This window comes from Plecotus auritus (assembly GCF_963455305.1).
Source record: "Plecotus auritus genome assembly, chromosome: 6".
Lineage (NCBI taxonomy): Eukaryota > Metazoa > Chordata > Mammalia > Chiroptera > Vespertilionidae > Plecotus > Plecotus auritus.
In genome coordinates this window covers 156753099-156773436 of record NC_137773.1, presented here as the reverse complement: position 1 = coordinate 156773436, position 20338 = coordinate 156753099, and the positions used below count along the sequence as shown (strand labels likewise).

Sequence of the window (20338 nt, the reverse complement as noted above, 5' to 3'; positions counted from 1 at the left end):
AGAAGGAAGGCCAAGAGACACATGAAAACATGCTCAAAGTCACTAATTATCCGAGAGATGCAAATCAAAACAACAATGCGATACCATCTCACACCTGTCAGAATGGCTATCATCAACAAATCAACAAACGACAAGTGTTGGCGAGGATGCGGAGAAAAAGGAACCCTCGTGCACTGCTGGTGGGAATGCAGACTGGTGCAGCCACTGTGGAGAACAGTATGGAGTTTCCTCAAAAAACTGAAAATGGAACTCCCATTTGACCCAGTAATCCCACTCCTAGGAATATATCCTAAGAAACCAGAAACACCAATCAGAAAGGATATATGCACCCCTATGTTCATAGCAGCACAATTTACAATAGCTAAGATTTGGAAACAGCCTAGGTGCCCATCAGCAGATGACTGGATCAGAAAACTATGGTACATCTACACAATGGAATACTACGCTGCCGTAAAAAAGAAGGAATTACTACCATTTGTAGGCACTTGGATGGAATTAGAGAACATTATGCTAAGTGAAATAAGCCAGTCAATGAAAGAAAAATACCACATGATCCCACTCATTTGGGGATAATGAAAAACATTATAAACTGATGAACAAAAAGATAGTTACAGAGGCAGTAAAGCATCAAACAGACTGTCAAATTACAGTGGTAAGGTTAGGGAGAGGTGGGGGAAATAAGAGATCAACTGAAGGACTTATATGCATGTATATAAGAGTAACCAACGGATGCAAAACATTGGGGGGTGAGGGCATGTATGGGAGTGGGGTGGGGGTGGGGGGCAATGGTAAGATATGTACACATATAACACCTTAATAAAAAATTTGAAAGCTGAAAAAAAAAAAAAAATAGTAATCAGAGCACTCCATCAGGAGAAGCAATATTTCACTCAACAGTATGAATATTTCTTTTTAATCCTCACCTATTTTCATTTATTTTTAGAGAGAGAGGAAGGAGAGAGATACTTCAATCAATTACTTCCCACATGTGCCCCAACCAGGGATCGAGCCCGCAACCTTTTGGTGTATGGCAGTGGTTGGCAAACTCATTAGTCAACAGAGCCAAATATCAACAGTACAACGATTGAAATTTCTTTTGAGAGCTGAAAACCGACTTCTGCGCATGGGCCACTAAGTTTCAATTGCACTGTACGTGCGCGCCCGCACATGGTATTTTGTGCAAGAACCACACTCAAGGGGCCAAAGAGCCGCATGTGGCTCGCGAGCCGCAGTTTGCCAACCACTGGTATATGATATGACACTCCATCCACCTGAGGCACCCAGCCAGGGCAGTATACTCAAATATCTTTACAGTTCATGGTACCCAGTGTCAGTAATAACGGGGAGACATGGTACTCTCAACACCACTAGTAAAAATGTAAATTGGTAAACCCATTGCAAAGGGCAACCTGGAAACAATTTTTTTTAATTTAGAGAAGCCACGTTCATTCATGCAGCAACTCTACTGTTCAGTGTCCAGAAAAACATTTACAGACAGAGCCCTGTTTGTGATAGAAAAAAGCATAAATGTGTCAATAGGGAAATGATTACATAAATTACGGTGCATCCACATTATGAAATAAAAAAAGAATAAAACAGCTCCCTATCTGTACTGTTTAATGGATCTCTGCAATAATGGAATAGTTCTTTATCTATATGGTAGCCATTAGTCACACTGTGGCTATTGAGTACTTGAGTGACTAAAAATTGAATTTTACATTTTATTTCATTTTAATTGAACTAAATATAAATTTAAATAACTATATATATGCAATGAGTTTGAAGGATCCCTAAGACATAATGGGAAGTTTTTTTTAGGTATATGAATAGTATGAATTCTATTTACATAAACAATGACTACAGAACACACAGTCACCTATTACATAGAGGTACATTTCCAAGCATGTAAATCAGTAGAGAAGCAACTGGAAGGATGCACACCAAGCTGACAATAGTGGGATGGCAGGGACTTGAAGGGGGAGTGGTATTTTTATTTATCTGAAAATGTATTTGTGTATGAGCTGTCTAATTTTAAATTATTTTTAGAAAAATTTTAAAATTGGACAAAAGAGAAGGATTGACTACTTGGAGGGAACTGCCTGTGCATATATATATAGTAATATCTAGAGATTAGTAGGAAATATGTTTTCTGATTAAATTCACTTTAACATAGATGTGGTTGATGGAAGAGAACTAGGCTTTTGTTGTATATACCCCATCTATCTTGTAAGGAATTAACAGAACTATAAATTTCCTCCCCTTCACCCACAATCCAATGATTTGCCTAAGAACAACAATGATTTTTCTTTTGTAAACAGCTTCTTTAAACCTACATAAGATATGTTTCATCAGTGATCACCTCTCCAAAGACATTTTCCATAGTCCAAGTAGCTTGGGAGTATGGGTTGTGTCTTTTAACGTGAGTCCTCTCTAGCACTGTGACTGGCATTAGTGGTAGCTCCAAGATTTCTTTGGTTAAAGAGGCATTGCCAACATTAAGCTATTAGAAGCAAATGTTTAGATTTCCACCCCAGAACTATTTCCCTTGTTTGTATGCCTTTATTTTGAATTGCCACCAAAAGGATTCTTTTCCAAATCTGCCTGGTAACTTCAGTGTTTGTTTGTTTGTTTGCTTGTTTGTTTGTGTGTTTGTGTGTTTGTTTGTTTTTAAATATATTTTATTGATATTTTACAGAGAGGAAGGGAGAGGGATAGAGAGCTAGAAACATCGATGAGAGAGAAACATCGATCAGCTGCCTCCTGCACACCTCCCACTGGGGATGTGCCCGCAACCAAGGTACATGCCGCTGACCGGAATCGAACCCGGGACCCCTCAGTCTGCAGGCCGACGCCAAACCAGTTTCGGCTTCAGTGTTTATTTAAATATTTATTATAGTAAACAAGTATTAGGCATGTAACTTTCCAGTTGCATATGATATCAAATCTAAATAATTCTTAGTTGAGGAGACAGTCTCAAACCAGGTGAGGAACCTCTCAAATATTATCTTGTGTGTGCTTTGAGCAAGATAAATTCACTTGCAAATCCTACTTCAAGCATTCGCAGGAATTTGGTGGTAAGCATAATACTCCAAAATGAGTGGACACAAATTCTAAAGTATCATTTAGCCAAGATTTTAAGTGAATTAAAGAAACATTTAAAACCACTTATGAACACTCTGTTTTCACAAATGGGTGTTACCAAGCACTGGCTTCTACCACACTCGTCCTTTCTATCCAGTTTTAAGAGAATAATCGTGTGTTTTTTTCTTCCCTAAAACTACCATTATTAAGTCACAAAAAGTGATTTTTTTTTTTCTAGCTCTTCCTACGAGTTTGTGATGTTTGGCCACCTTCCTTCAAGTCTTCAGAAAATTACATGGTTTGAGGGGAAAAAAATAAAGTGCCCTTCTGGAAAGTAATAAGACAAAGCATCCAATTCATACTAAATACCTTTAGTTTCCCTCTGGTATCCCCTAAAAGTGTCCAAGTCAACCTTAATTAACCTTTCCAAACAAGGTGGTTGGTGTAGCTTTCTTTGAAAACAAAAATTATGCAATCTTTTTTTCTGACATTATAAACCAGGGACTCATTTGCCAGCTCCTCTCCCTACAAAAAGCCAACAAAATTTTCTTTTTAAGTAAGCTCCTAAACTCTGGACATTTGGAATTGTTTCTCACTTTGGCTAGAGGTAAATAAAATTTTTAAAAAAAGGAATCGAAACAACAACAGCACCATCTAAAGACACACAGTCAGAACTTCTTAAAAAAGAACTAGAGATTAGTTTCAAGCAAATTTGAGCCCTCACTTTTCCGGTCAGAATGACAAATATAAGACTAATGAATTTTGCCCTTTGATGCTTAGTACGCTGAGCCAAAAGCAAAAAGCCCCATTTGTGCTTTGTGAGTATAAATAACCTCAGTGGCTATAATTGGCACCGTGAGCAGAATAAGGCTGCTAATGAAAGCAAAGGTACCCACAGTACTAGCTGTAGCCTTCAAGCAGAGAATGATTGCTTCTAGAGACTTATTTTTGTTTTCTGCCAACGGCATTGCTTCTTTGTAGCTGCACGAGGCAGCGATGCTTAGACCTGCACTGTCCAATACATGAGCCACAGGCCACATGTGCCCAGGGAGCATCTGAAATGTGGCTATAGTCTGAGCCGAGACAAGCTGTAAGTGTAAAATACACACTTGATCTCCGAGATTTAGTACAAAGCAAAGCATGAAGACTGTTTCATTCATAATTCTTCACAGCATTGAGTGGCTTTGCAATGACAATACTTTGGATATACTGGGTAAGATGAAATATATTTTAAAAATTAATCTGACTTTCTTTTTAATGTGGCTGCTCGAATACGTAAAATCACATGTATGCCTCACATTTGCCCAGCACGCTATATTTCATTGGACAACACTGCCTCAGACCTTGGCTGATTTTTCTCAGCAGCCATCTAATCCTGAGCTGCTTATCTTTCCACCACCCGCCATACATTTGCATGATATTCTCTAGGGCTCCCCAAATACCAAATGAATAATCTTCTAAAGACACATTTCCTGCCTCCATTTCCCTAAGGGCAGCAGAATAGAACACAATCTAACCGAGATCAGAGCTCTTTCTGCCCATTGAGAGTCTAGTTTATTCCAGTCAGGCTGTGATACCAACCGTGATATCAATAAAACAGCCAGAGTTCCTGGAGAGAAAGGGACCTAGGCCAAGAATAATCGGGAAAGTACATTAGTCACACACACACCACCCCCTAAAAACACTACATTCCAAACCCAGCATGAATACTTCTGAAACGTAGCTGTAAATTTCAAAATTTTCACAGCTTCCCTTGTGGAATTTCTTTAGTTCCTGCCCCCGGTGAGAGACAATGTCATAAGAAATCTCTCTGAAGTGTAAGCCACCTAAATCATCTTCCTAATCCACATCACACCATATCCTTGCTAATGGTTCCCTGTCTCCAGTTGTGTGTGTGTGTGTGTGTGTGTGTGTGTGTGTGTGTGTGTGTGTGAATCCATGAGTAAATTAACAATGAACTCTGCGATTTACTTTCAGTCATCCTTCACTTGCCACAGACTATACCTGAGTTGCATTTGGGGCTGGTCAGTATCCCTGTACTTTGTCCCAAGGTCCAACAGAGCCTGGGTAGAAGCACACCTGTTGGCATGTGGAACATTTATTCACCTCAGGCACATACACATTCACTCATGTGAGAGGATGCTTCTCACAGAGTCCTGAACTCCACTTTGAATCTTCTCTGGACAGGGCCCAGAGCCCTTACCAACCTCTGCAGCTTTCGTGAGAAATACCACATTCTGCTTTTCTTCTAAGACCCTGGGTTACCCTTACCTTGACTTGCTCATTTGATGTTACAGCACAGAAAACAATCTCCGTGAATCCTTGGGATGGAAACATCCGGAAACAGATACCACCAATAACACGGCCATCCTTAATTAAAGCAAGGGTTTTGTGTTTCCTGAAAAAAATAAGATTATATCAAAGTTTTACCTATCTTGGTTATATAAATATACTTTTGAGCGGGTGTTCCTTATTAACCAACCAGGAAGGAGGGGGCAGTGTTTTTCTTGCGTTTCTATGGAAACCTCCTTTATCTAGTCACTATCTCACCAGACCATTCTTTAATGTGGACTTTTAGAGCAAGCCTGCCTGTACAAGTCTTCATCGGAGATTCCACCAGAACAAAATGCCAGCCACCTAAGAATGCTCTGAGGTTTACAAATAAAGAACACAGTACATGTTTCAGTACGGGAATAGGGGTACCCCCATTGCCAAGGGGCCCAGGGTTGGGGGGGCTAGGGAGAGAGCACAAAGTCATGGGCAAAGTGGCATATGTTTCTGAAGATTAGTTTTATTCAGAAATATTATGGAAAATAATACAAAAGCCACATGGACAACTTGCAAACCTTGCATCATAGAACCCTGTCTGATCTCCTCTCTAAAATGTCACTCTAATTGTCATGTGCATAAATCACAGTCCACATAGGCTATTGGGCTATATATGTTAAAATACATTCAATTTCCAAAGTAAACTTGACTGATATCCCAATACTTTTCCCAGACCCAGGCAACCATGGTACCTAGTTAAGGCACCAAAATCAAGAACGTTTTGACTATTCAAAAAGTGGGGCATCTTCTTAGTGTCTATGTTCTTTCATTGCTACAATGAATGAAGCACAGGATAGTTACCAGCAACTTAAAACACAAAGCTTCATTATTATTAACAAAAAAAAATTTGTGAATTGTTGAAAAGTTAATTTTAATGCCTTAGCGACAAGGCAACTGATTTAATGGATCCCTGTATCCACAGCGTGACAAGAGGCAGCAGGATTCAGCGGCTGCCTGTGGCTGACTTTCACTTTGAGTAGTTCCTCTTTCATTTAAAAAGGTACTAAGAAAAGAAGGAAGAGCAAAGCACCACTTACGGGTCAAAGACAAGCCGTGTGATGTACTCTTTGGGCATTCGGGGCAGCTGATGGGAGAACACGTTCTGCAGACCCACCAGCCACATCAGGATCTTCTTGTTGGGTTTCTGGTTCAGGGAATTGCCGACCACGTGAAATTCAATCACACCCCTGCGCTCTTCCATCCTTGCTGCCTCGTCCCTGGCCGAATGTGCTGACAGAAGATTGTTCTGGGGTGCAGGAGACAGGAAAAAATTACACAGAGCTCTTCTCTTAAGAGAATGGAGACAGGCCCTACCCAGTTTGGCTCATTGGATAGCTCATCGGCCTGCGGACTGAAGGGTCCCAGGTTCGATTCTGGTCAAGGGCACATGCCCGGGTTGTGGGCTCAATCCCCAGTGGGGTTCATGCAGGAGGCAGCCAATCAATGACTCTCTCTCATCATTGATGTTTCTATCTCTCTCTCTCCCTCTTTCTTCTTCTCTGAAATCAATCTACATACACACACACACACACACACACACACACACACACACACACACACACAGAGTGGAGACAGGACAACATTTATAGTTTAAATTTTTCAAGATAGAAAGTTGAGGGAGGAGAAATGACTTGAACTGTGTGAGATTATTAGTAACTTTCCCTGTGATGTGATATTCATCAAGGGGAAATCACCTCTCCAACCAGCCTTTCCTGCCCTTCCCTACCCTGACCGCCAAGTTAAATGCAAACCAGGGTAGCATAGCATGCTAATTCTCAGTGATTCTATCCCCATTTTGGACAGCTAGAGTGGCTAGGAGAGCAGAAGAGGTCTACCAGCTGGCTGCCAGGTTTACCCCACTGACCTCTGGTCCAACCATCACTGCAGGGTCCGTGATGGTAGACATGACCTCGTGGATTAATTCCATTGGAATATCCCCCATAACTCGGGGTTTCTTTGCCTCCTCCAAAACATGAGAGTCATTCATTTTCCTCTTTTCTCCTGTGATGATTAAAATAAAAGGGGAAACAATGGGTTATTTTAAACACAAAGCAGATAACATATGTTGACCAATCCAACCAATTTTCTAATAACACTAATAGGTATGAAAGTCAAATCTCCATTTACCCAGAGAAGAGGTGGCAGTGGAAGGTGGAAAAAGCAGGAAGAAGGTCACAATTACTGCCAACCATAGATCCATTCTGAACACTTTCTATTTTCTATGATAATTTTTAACTTGATATATGAGTTATTAAAGCATTCATTTCTTCATTTGTAAATGCAAGGAGTTACAAGCTAGTTATCATTCATTATTAATCTCTAATTTAGTCCCTTTGTGGTCAGAGAACATACATAGTCCATGTAATAACAAAATAGCAAAAATTTTTGAAACTTGCTTTATGGCCTAAAACATGACCAATTATTTATAAATGCATAGTGTCTTCTTGAAATAAATGTGTATTTTCCAAATTTTTAGAGCAATGATCTCTATATGTCCATTAGATTAAGTTTGTTGATCATGTTTTCAGGACTCCTACATTGTTACTGATAGTTTTGTCTGCTTGATCTATGAATTATTCAGAGATGTTTCTTTGTTTTCAACTATTGGTTGATTTATTTCTCCTTGTAGTTCTGTTAATTCTCTCCTATATGTATGTATATATGTATTTGTATATATGTGTGTATGTATATTATGCCTGTATATATTTGAAATATACTAGTGAAATGGTGTAGTTTTTTTTGGCTGGCGAATTTAATTTTTTCATTCTTTATCTCTCACAATGCTTTTTTGCCTTAAAATGATGGCTGACAAAGTGAGCAGGGCCATTCTCAACATGTCACATGCTGGGAAAGGCCAGGCAAAGACAAGGAAAACTTTCTCCCATTTTCCTTATTAGAGTGTATGGCGTCTTTTTGTTTTGTTTTTTTCTACTCTCATATGTGCAGGTTTTTTATTTATCTTTTTTCTGTCATAGTATGTACTTATTTTTATATACAAATTAAAATTTTCCTGTGATGTGACATTCATCAGTATTAAAATATTTTTAAAATTTCTATGTTCTAATCTAATTGTTTTGTCAGGAGTGAATCCCACTAAGCATGTCTCCATATAGTAATCTCGCTATCTTTAGTTAAAAAGGAAAAGAGCAATGTCAAGTATCTAGTCCAAAGGAGCGCAGCCACCAACCAGGCAACACACAGAATAAGTGAGCTAGTATAATAAACTAGAGGCCCGGTGCATAAAATTTGTGCAAGGGGGATACCTTAGCCCGGCCTGCACCCTCTCCAATCCAGGACCCCTAGGGGGATGTCCAACTGCCCTCCCCTGCTGGCCTGATCGCCCCTAACCACCTCTGCCTCAGCCCCGCCACCGTGGCTTTGTCTGAAAGATGTCCGGTCTAATTAGCATATTACCCTTTTATTAGTATACATGATTATAGTTTTGTTTTAAGGCTCTGCATTTTGGGTTGATTTGTTACACAGCAATAACTACCCAATACAGCTCAAAGTAATTTCCAGCCATCAAAATCCTGGACATGAACAATCTGTAGTTGGTCTAAGTCTACCTCTGGAACTTCTCATATTACAAAAGAACTTCTAGGGAAAATCACAGCCCTCTATTGTGCCCCCTAAGTGCCTACCTGGGTTTGCCTCAAGCCCAGACGAGCCTTTGCCGGAAGGACTGCTGCTCCCTCCATTTGGCTGCTCAAGGGAAGATGAGTTTGAAGTGTATGAAATCGTCCCAGCCACAGGAGGTGGATTGATGACTGCCAAGAAAAGAAAAAGAAGGTATTAGATGACTCTTTTCTTGAGCCTTGAGGAACCAAGGGCACATGAGACCATCCCATTCCTGCCCAACACCACAAAGAAGTCATCTTTAAAACAAAAGAAATAGGGTCAATGTGAGCATGATAATAAAGACAATAATGGATTATAACCCACTGAATAGAATAGAAATATCTGAGTCCATATTGACAAAATCCTAAATGAACAGACAAATAAGTGAGGAGAAGGTAAAGCTCTTCCTTACAGACGAATGCCAACAAATAAATAAGGAAGGAACGATGGCAGCCAGCATACAATAATTGATTTGGGGAGAATCATTTGTGCAGGCTAAACCTTATGAGTACAATTCTGATGAAGACAGGATAGTTTCTAAGCATCTCCCCACAAAAGTACTTTTTTTATTACAAAAGAAAAATTGTAGCATTGCAGTAGAGAAACCTTGTAAATATCACCTACAAACTTGAATGCCAACAATAATGAGAGAGGCCAACATTATATACCTCCTGATATGAAGCAAAATTGCCATAAACCACATCATTGAGATAAGAGGCAAAAATGGACAATAGCCTGTAGATTAAACATTAAGGTGTAACCTTGCATCAAGGTTAAAGTCCCTTACTTTGATAACTATACTCATTAAGTAAAAGAAGGCCTTGTTCTTGGAAGATACCCACTGAAGTCAGTAAGGAGGCATGATGTCTGGAACTTTCAAATAGTTTAGAAAATCATGGATAGATAGGTAGGTAGGTAGGTAGGTAGATAGACAGACAGACAGACAGACAGACAGACAGATAGACATATAGAGATACAGAAAGAGAGAGAGAGAGAGGAGGGATGATAAAGCAAATGTGGCATAATTTTAACAATCGATGCATCTGGGTAAAGTATACACAATACACAAAATTTTCGTTCTATTCTTATAACTTTTCTGTACTTTTGAGACTATTTCCAAAGAAAACCTTATGTTTAAAGTCTTTGTAAGGGGTAGGATGTTGCTTTGCTGATTGGCTGCTGATGAGGGATACAGACATTTTCAGTGACTCTGATCACATATAGGACTGAGCATGGCAGTGCAGGCAGATGTCCAGAGAGAATGTTCATCTAAGTTTCAAGGCAGCCACAGTCCAGTGTGCAGAGTACATTCCCAGCAGCCAAGACAGTGATGGAATGAGTAACCCAAGCAACAGAGAGACACCAGTCCACAGCACTCTCAACTGAACAGCAGTCGGTATGCGAAGACTCAGAATATACTGAAGTGCCAGGCTACATGGTGTTCCTTCCAGCATACAGGCCTCCTGACTTTCAAAGTACACTGGAGTGGTGCTACACAAAGAGGAAGCTCTGATGATTCTGCAGACATCTGAGTACCTTGCAAACCTTCAGAGCCATCATTATGAATGGCATTTATCACACCTGCATAGATGTGCAGACGTGCCAATTAAGTCGATGATTGCACTCTTCTTTCCCCAAAGAGAACACACTGCAATTAAAGCAGAACAGGAGAAGACAGCCTGGTTCTGACGGCTCGGGTAATGCTGAAGAGTACAATCCAGCTTAACTAACTGGGTTACAACCTTAGCCACAGAAATAGACACGTAATTCCCAGAGGGATAGAGACAACCTCTGCCTTTTCCATTTGGTGCTATGATAGATAATTTGCTGGAAATGGAACAGACCCGGTAGTGTTTTGAGCAGACAAGGGTCAGGGGGACTTTTGAGCAGGGCGGGTCTCTCTGGAAGGCCCTCCACAAAGGAGCCAAGTTGACCCTGCTGAATAGCTTTGGTGTCCCCCTGCCTGAAGGAGGAAACTGTGTTCTTCACTCATTCCTCCCACAAGCATTGGCCTGCACATTCCCAACGCACAGCAAAGTAGCGGGATGTGGTGGCCAGAGCACTGGGTCGTAATGCAGTCTGGTGTTTAGGAATTAGCCAGACCCGAGGGGAAAAACCCAGTTCTATCACTTAACGAGATCTGACCTTGGGCAACTCTCATCTATATAAAGGGGATAATAATAGCAACGTCCCAGGCTTTGTGCTAAGGCTTAAAGACATGAAGCAAACTTCACAGGCAAGCACTTAATGGAAATATTGGTTATTATTACTGTGGCAAAACTGGGTCTCTGACCATCCAGGGTCACGCTCATAGAAAAGACCTACGGGGAAAAAGTGGGCCTTGGAGAGCATGAGGTAAGCATGTACAAGCAGGTACGACACCGTTATTCTCAAATATTGCTGCACATCGGAATCACCTGGGGAGCTTTTAAAATGTCCAGGCCACACCCTAGGCAAATTACACTGCACACTCTTGGGAAGAGACTCAGAAGTTGGAATTATTTTAAATCACCGTGGGTGATGCCTCGTGCAGCCAAGTTTGAGCACCAAGGATAGGATATGCTCAAGGCGCTGTGAAAGTGAGGAAGACAGGAGATCCAGTCCTGGCTAGAAGGCACAGGAAGCATTAGGAAGGGGTTTGTGCAGAGATGCCATTTGCAAGCTAGCAGAGATAAAGAAAGCAATACCCGGGACATGCCCAGTCACCACAAAGAACCCACCAGGAAATGCAGGTCTGGAGGGAGTATGTAATAGGCACAGATAGACCCCAAAGCTCTACAGGTTTTGGACCAGAGAAAGAGGAGACCACATTCTATGACCTAAGGTTAAAAAAAAAAAAAAAATACAAAGATGTTTTTGGTAACAAGAATGCAAAACAGGTATTTTGTTGACCCAAAACAAAATACCTCATTCTCTTAAGTATTCTGCTTTGAACTTAAGTATATTATACTCAAACTTGGGCTCTAGGTGAAAAAACACACACATCCACTTTTAACCACCTTCTCAAATGTGTGAATCTGAGTAAAAGAAGCCAGACTCAAAAGGTATGTACTATGTGACCATTCATATGACCTTCTAGAAAAGACACACAAAAAACTAGAGGCAAAGAAAAATCTGTGGTAGCCAGGGCTGGGGGTGGGGCAATGAATGGACTACATAGAGTACAACAGAATTTTCTGGGTGATGCAACTGTTCTATATCCTGAAGATTACACAATAATATGTATTTGTCAAAATTCACAGAACCATTTACTAAAAAGGGTTACTTATTTATTTACTTCTTTTTTTTTTAATCCTCACCCAAGGACATGCTTAGAGAGGAACAGGGTGAGTGAGGGAGACAGACATCTATGTGAGAGAGAAACATCGATCAGTTGCCCTTCGTAGGTGCCCTGACCAGGGATCGAACATGCAACCAAGGTCTGTGCCCTGATCGGGAATCAGATTGGCAATCTTTGGGTGCCCATGATGACACTCAACCAGCTGAGCCACTTGGCTGGGCAAAAAAAGGTGGCTTTTATTGCACATAAAATTATTTTTGGAAAAACCAGCAAGAGTAAATTTAACTTTCCTGGAAGCGATACTCACCAGTCCCCACACTACACATTGAGCTCAAGCTGCTAAAATCTCTAACGTCAAAATTCTGCATTCTGCCTTGCCCCATGGTCACATATCAATGACTGCTTTGGCACCTCCTGCCAAACTTCTCCGAATCCTCCTAGTATCGAAGGCAGGAATTCAGATCCTCTCTCTAGAATCAGCCTGACTCCACAAGTCACATGTTTTCCATCCTTGCAAAATGCCAGGTGATGCCATTGGCTGACCCAAGGCAATGGCAAGGATGTCCTGGCCCCATTGGGAAGTTCTTCATGTCCTGAGACTCAAGACTGCTATCTTCACTCATCCTGACAGTAACTTGATACACAAAGCAGACATCATGGATTCAGAAACCAGGCTGAAACTTGATTCCTGGGCATAGCAGGCCGTTGACGGAGACTATGAGCGTCTTTAGAAAGAGCCAGCAGTGGCCTACAGGGCCGAGCTGCCTGGTATTTTACACCCCCCATAAAATTGTCATGTGCAAGCTAAGCAAACCCAGTAGTAGGAGCAGTAGTTGTTTTCACTGATTTGCACCTGCTCTCCTCATTAATAGAGATGCAGATGCAAAATCTGCTGGCTCCTGTCTTCAATTTCTTGATGAAAAACACAAATAAATGCAGAGTGAGCTGAAAGTAACACTTCCTGGTTGTTCTCTGAATGCTGAAAAGAAAAAAAATTTTTTTTTTTTATTTTTACCTGTTTGGATCCCTAGCTGGCTGGTTCTGGAAGAGGCCGACAGAAAGTCCTGATCCCAGATAGGAGAGTTTTGACTATAAACTTCTTCTTCTAACATGGACAGAAACCTAGACACAAGAGTAAGAACAATAGTAAAATCAAAAACAAATATATTGCCAGAGGGACAGAAGCGCTAGCCCTCCATGGCAATCACCTGAACATCAGCATCGCACAATCAACTCAGAGATATGCTAGTGAATTACAACGCAAATGATGATCATTAGTTGGACGGTGCTGGCATATTTAAACACAGAAATCCATTTCTACAAATTTATTTTCTTGGACTCTGCATAGACTGAGTCTTACTTAGCAAGGCCTCAGTCCTGCAGGCAGCTGTCATTATCAGTCATAACCGTAACAAAAGTTGCTAACATTTATCGAGTGCTTGCTATGTGCCTGCACTGTTCTAACTTCTTGAATCCTCACTGTCGACTCAATGAGTAAAATACTATTATTTATTCCACACACATATAGCTCTTATTCACCTGATTCTCATAACCTTACAGATGAAAAAACTTATAGCAGAGAGAAGTTAAATCACTGGTACAAAGTCCCACAACTAGTAAATTCAGGACCAAGAGTGAACCAGTGATTAATTACCAAGTTATACTTCCTGTCATGGTACAAACCAAATGGATCTCAAGTTTTGGGGGCCCACAGAAATTACCTGGAGACCTGGTTTGAAATACAGCTACCCAAACCCCACCTAGACTTACTGAATCCGAGACTGTGAGAATGAGCCTTGGGGAACTACATTCTGGTTAAGTACCTTAGACCAGTGGTCGGCAAACCGCGGCTCGCGAGCCACATGCGGCTTTTTGGCCCCTTGAGTGTGGCTCTTCCACAAAATACCACAGCCTGGGCAAGTCTATTTTGAAGAAGTGGCGTTAGAAGAAGTTTAAGTTTAAAAAATTTGGCTCTCAAAAGAAATTTCAATTGTTGCACTGTTGATATTTGGCTCTGTTGACTAATGAGTTTGCCGACCACTGCCATAGACAATTCTTACGTACATCAAAACTGAAGAACTGCGGTTAAAATACCAACACAAATCTACACTTCTGGTACTGGAATGTCTTCCTGCAGGCCACTTTTAAAGCACATGAATTCTAGTGGGAGAACACAGAGTACTGGCTGAGGGCTTGGGTTCTAGAATCCATTTACGAAGCTCACCACTTACTATTGGTAGGATCTTGAAACAAGTTCTTAACTCTCACCTTTCCTAGTTTTCTCTTTTATAAAACGGAAATACCAACAATAATTCCTGCATAGGGTGGTCATGAGGGATAAGCCAATGTTTATGCCTAAAATGGCATCTGACCCCTAATAAGTGCTCCATTCATTCAACAAATATCAACTGCCCCCCTTCTATGTGCCACGTGCTGGGTTAGGTGCTGGAAGGACAGGATGAACAAAACAAGCACGTGCCCTCATGAAGTGTAATGGTGTAATAAAGGTTAGCTCGTATAAGCCATCTGTATCCCTCTGCTGAAACTGTAAAATCCAAAAGCCCTTAAGAAAGGTTTTCCATGACCCATTTGGCAACAAAATCTGACCTTACCATACATAAGACTACTTATAGTCTTTATAATTATAAACGATTTAATTTGAGGGAATTAACCTCAGCCCTAGAGCTGTGGCATACAGCACATGTGTTATATTAATTACCTTTATAAAATGTTTAAACTTTTGAGTTGTAAAACTTACCTAGTACTACGATTTTAGATAACTGATCAAAGACCTGTTCTGGTCATCATCATCATCATCATCATCATCATCATCACTACAACTAAAAGTACCAGTATTCTTCTCATGTATCAATGCCTGCAAGATTTTAGATGGTTTCAGGAGAGAGGGAGGTTGGTTTCTTAGAAGTGAAAACAGATAGGAAAAGGTACTGGGGGGAGGAGTGGGAGAGGGGAGGGGAGGATGCCAGGGAGTGTCTTCTGACTTGCTGCTCATAGATTTACAAACAGGTACCATTTGAGTGAATGCCTAGCCTCACTCGATGGTGTAATTAGTACATTTCTTACCACACACATTAAGACAGACAGCAACTAAGATCACTTGTGATCTCACAGAGGAGAGGAGGTTCCTGATTCTTTTCCCCTTTTCCTAAGCGGACCTGCCTTTCCCTTACACCACCCCCAAGACTTCCCAACTGCCCTGTCACAGAAGTAAATCTCCTTTCCTTTTCTAGGTTCTTCCTTTGTTCAGTAATTATATGATCAGCACACTCTTCACAAAGCTGGGCACGGACTCACCAAAGAAAAATGCCATTAACTTAGGGAAATAATTATAGGTGTGTTATATATGTACACACATATGTAGTTATTTCATTATAATAAAAAACAGTCTCATATAATGACACAGGAAAGTGCTTGTTTTATAAACACAGGAACACAAAATTGTATGGAGAGTAAAAGAACACAATACATGGAGAATATATAGGAATATCTAAAAGCCCTGATGATAGGGCTGTGGCTGATGTTTTGCTTCTTAACCAAGTTTTCATCAATATCACTTTTAGAATGAAATGTAGACACTAAACCTTTTTGACAACAACATTGTAAGCAGGTCGATGGGGGGAAAGGCACAAGTTAAAGCCAAGTGGAAGAAGGTGCAGCATATGAAAAGGAGGCAGGCAAGGATGAAGACCCTGAAAATGCCTCTGAGAACCACGTGACCTCCCTGGGTGTTGTGGAGGGGCTGCAGCTCTCACTTGGCGACGGTGCCCAAGACTCAACCAGCACCTCAGGCTTCAACACATGTGTGATTCTGCTGCCAAACCTGTAGGTATAAATGCCTAACAGCCTCAAATGTTGTCCTAGTCCATGAATAGAGATTTAAAAGGAGAAGAGGGTGGTAGTTTTACCCTACCATTAGTAGAAGAGAAGAAAAAGCAGCATTGATTAGCTCAATAGCACGAGCATGCCAGAACTATGGGCTGAAGGAACAAAACACCCTATAATTAGCAAATATCTGCAAGAAGCGAAATGCATTTGCTATGGGGGGAAAATTGTTACTAAGCAAGGTAATTAAAATTTCTCTTTAAGCACCATCAACGGTGGGGGGGAGTGGGGGGCGGAGAGTGTCCTCTTTGTCCCTTGGCTTAGAGACCGAATGACAACTATAATCTGAAGACATAAAATGCTGCTTCTGTGGCAAATGTAACAGAGACATTGGTAAGACAATTGCTTTAAGCTCTAAGGAGAGGCGCTTAGACTAGCTAAAAGGCAGCCAGACAGAGATGAGCATGCCCAGAGTTCATAAACCATTGCGGGGCAACATCCACACTGCAAATTAAATGTCTCTGAATCTTCCCCTCTGGAGGAAGCCAAATTGTTCATGGCATGCCTCATTCTCAGCTTCCAGTTTCCTCAAAAAAAAAGACTGAAAATCAGGATGCTAGGAGCTACGTGCGAATATTGGATGTTCAGCAAAATCTCATGATTCACCCATGACATCCTTTAACTAGGGCTTAGGAATTGTCTTAAGCAACAAAGGAATTTCCCGCCAATTTCTACCTGAAAACCATTTTTGTTGCTGTTTTGGACCTAACTTATTGTTTAAAATTATCTTTCCTGCCCTAACCGGTTTGGCTCAGTGGATAGCGCATCGGCCTGTGGACTGAAAGGTCCCAGGTTCGATTCCGGTCAAGGGCACGTACCTTGGTTGCAGGCACATCCCCAATAAGAGGTGTGCAAGAGGCAGCTGATCGATGTTTCTCTCCCATCGATGTTTCTAACTCTCTAGCCCTCTCCCTTCCTCTCTGTAAAAAATCAATAAAATATATATTTTTTAAAAAATTATCTTTCCTAAGGCACAAACTGGGTAATCCAGTAATAGTAGCTTAATCATAAAAAACCCAGTTTTGCAACTTTGGCCAAACTCTACACCAGCAGTTCTCAATAGTGTGGAGAAGGAAGGCTCTATCACACCTAGAAAGCCTCTTGACATGACAACTCACATGATAACTTCCCTCCCTCCAAGCGCTGCTTTGGGCAGACTGACACCCACAAAATGAACCATCTGCTCCTGTCTTGCTGTCATTGCTCCATGACAAGTCATCCGCTGCACACCCAGCCCTTCTCACCAGCAGCCAGTCTCTGAGCTGAAATATTTGGTTCTCAGACTGGAAAACGCATTTCCCAGGTCTTGAACACATTGCCTTCACTTGAAAAAATATTTCAGTGATTATTCCTATGTTGGAGCTCTGGCAGGTGCGGGAAGCAAGGTGAACAAGAGCATGTATATTCTACATGAAACTGAGCATGGAGGCACCAAGATCATTGTGAAGAAGGCCCCCCTTTTCCTGTCCAGCTCTACCTTTAGGGTCTAGTTTACAAAGGGCGAGGGGGCAGGCCCACTGTAGCGAAGGCAGGAGGCATTCAGCAGTCTTAGAAAGGGTTGGGGAGCTAGGACGGAAAAAAAACAGCCGCTTGAGCTCTCTTGCACCACTTCTGAGTAGATAGAAACTGCTTCTACACACTGCCCCCCCCCCCCACTCATCCCCCTCTAGCTTCCTGGCAGCTGACTTCACAAAACAAAGCACCACCCCATTCTATGAAGCTCAGAGACAATGACACCCAGGTGGGATGAGGTGGGGCTAAGAGAGGTATGACTGCAGCCAACACAAACTCAAGCTAATAATAGATGGACTGCGCGATCCCCAAGAGGACGCAGGGAGGGGGCTGAGGAGAGGGTCCCTTTGTCCCTGCTCCCCGGGTGCTTTTCCCATCATTCTTGATCTCGTTATTGATGCAGGCTTTGGCAGGTATCTATCAGCTTCAAGCCCCCAGACGAAATGAAGACTTGCAAGAGTGCCCCCTTACTTTGGGAAATGGGTGAGGATTAGAGTTCGTTTCTCAAGTGGCAATTTGTCTTTTTCCTGTCTTGCTTGTTCCAGGAGCTGTCGTCTCATAACAGTGAAGACTGAGCGAAGCAGTGTTCTCCCAAACACCTGGGTGGTTTCATACCGAGGTAGACTGTCACAGAACTGTGGTACGTTGCAATAACACAGCCACCTGTGACGAGAGGGGACAAGCGCCATCAATGTCTCTTAAACCCCCAGATCAGCTGAGATATCCGATTATGGTTATTCTCAAACCATTCACCGCAGCATAAGACACTGGGGCTGCAATGACAAGCAACGGTATCAGCACCAGCTAGTGAAACTTGCGAATAAGATTAGCTTGCCCTTATACCACCACTTGGGTCCAATTCTAGGAAAATTGTTCCATTCTGTAGTACTCTGCAGTGAGTCCTGCGGTCAGACAGCCCGGGATCAACTCCCTGCTTTTGTCGCTTAACTGGTTGCATGACTTTGGAAATTTAATTATGCTCTGAAGTTTCCATTTCCTTACCTGTAAAACGGGGACAGCAATGCCTACTTCACTGGGTTGTTAGGAGCATTATATGGGCTACTGTGTGGAAAGTGCCATTAGAGTTTCTGGCACATAAATAGCAGTTTAGATACAAGAAGAAATTACAGTGGAAGCTTTTGTGAAAGAATCAGATTTCCAATATCTAGTCCTCTGAATAAAATGTAAGGTTTCTTTAAAATGCTTACATAGCATGCAACATATCCCCCCACCCCCAGAAGCTTTGGTGGGAAGATAAAGATCTTCAAGACTGTTCACAACTCAAGTCAAAATGCAGGAAGTAATAAGCTTCCACCATCTGTTGCTTAGGTACATTTTCAATGACTCAGACTCAAGGTCAAAATCACACTGGAGCATTGCACGAGGCTGGAGGAGTGCCCAGGCCCAGAGGGGAAACCAGGGGCTTTCTCCAGACCTGACCACAGTTCTGAGGTTCACTGGCTATGTAGGGCATACACTGTGGAAAGCACATTCAGCCCAGGGAAGCTATTCAGAATCAAGCCTCTTTCTTTTTGATCTCCCAGAGCTGCAAAATCTCATTCCCAGGACCCAGCAACATGAGTGTACAGTGGGGGTCACAGAGGGCGGGTGGCCCCAGACCAGAGGAGGGTCAGAAACTTCACTGCAGATCCTTATTCCTTGGCAGCAGATCTAAACATCCTCTTCCAGGGCAGGCCTGCATTCTAACAATTAAAATCTAGCCACCCTGCCGTGTCTTCCTGATCTCTTTAAAGTGAGGAGGAGACCTCGAATGTGCCCAAGCAGCTCCGGGAAGCTCCCCAGGAACTCTCAGCCCCTTACTAAAGAGTGGAATATTATTAATTTACTTGTGCTTACTGGCTTGTTTTGTGTGGTTTTTTTTTTTTTCTTTCTTACTCTGTATTGCTTCATATTTCCTGCGTGTGTGTGTGTGTGTGAGGTTTTTCATATTTGGAAAAGAGAACTTTCATTAGTGTTAGTCTGTCTGCTTATATTTAAAATTAACCTTAAGCCCTAGCCGGTTTGGCTCGCTGGATAGAGCGTCAGTCTGGGGACTGAAGGGTCCCAGGTTCGATTCCGGTCAAGGGCATGTACCTTGGTTGCAGGCACATCCCCAGTAGGAGGTGTGCAGGAGGCAGCTGATCGATGCTTCTCTCTCATTGATGTATCTAACTCTCTATCCCTCTCCCTTCCTCTCTGTAAAAAAAAATCAATAAAATATATTTTTTAAAAATAAAAATAAAATAAAATTAACCTTAAAACCCTGCTATCTTTTATAATCTCCACTCAACTTTTCTGTCTTAATAATTTGTACTCAAATGTCATTTTATAATTACAATGCCAAAATGGGGATCTTAAGTGTTGTGTTGCATTTTGTCAAGTCAGAAACAGTGATCTTGGTGGGTGTAGTAGAAAAAAAAACATCTGTCATAAAATCCTAACATGTTATCCAGAACTTACTAGGTCATTTCATCTTCCCAGGGTGGAGGAAGAGAGCATAGATTGTGATTACCTAGAAACATTTTCCAATAATAAGTTTCCATTCATTTCCTTGAGTATGCTTTACAGACCTCAGTTTATACATGTTAGTTTACTTTAGCTTTGTTTTTACCTCCA

At 41.6% G+C, this 20338-nt stretch overlaps 1 protein-coding gene across 1 annotated transcript in view; it reads right to left on the bottom strand.

Moving 5' to 3' along the window:
* Positions 1 to 20338, bottom strand: part of KAT2B (lysine acetyltransferase 2B) — a 97122-nt gene that overhangs the window by 24651 nt on the left and 52133 nt on the right. Inside the window, exons 6-11 of the mRNA XM_080672269.1 lie at positions 18194 to 18385; positions 13323 to 13429; positions 9051 to 9176; positions 7274 to 7410; positions 6447 to 6655; positions 5353 to 5479 (exon numbers count right to left, since the gene is read on the bottom strand). Coding sequence (XP_080528395.1) covers positions 5353 to 5479; positions 6447 to 6655; positions 7274 to 7410; positions 9051 to 9176; positions 13323 to 13429; positions 18194 to 18385 — 898 coding nt within the window. The remainder of the gene's footprint in view (positions 1 to 5352; positions 5480 to 6446; positions 6656 to 7273; positions 7411 to 9050; positions 9177 to 13322; positions 13430 to 18193; positions 18386 to 20338) is intronic.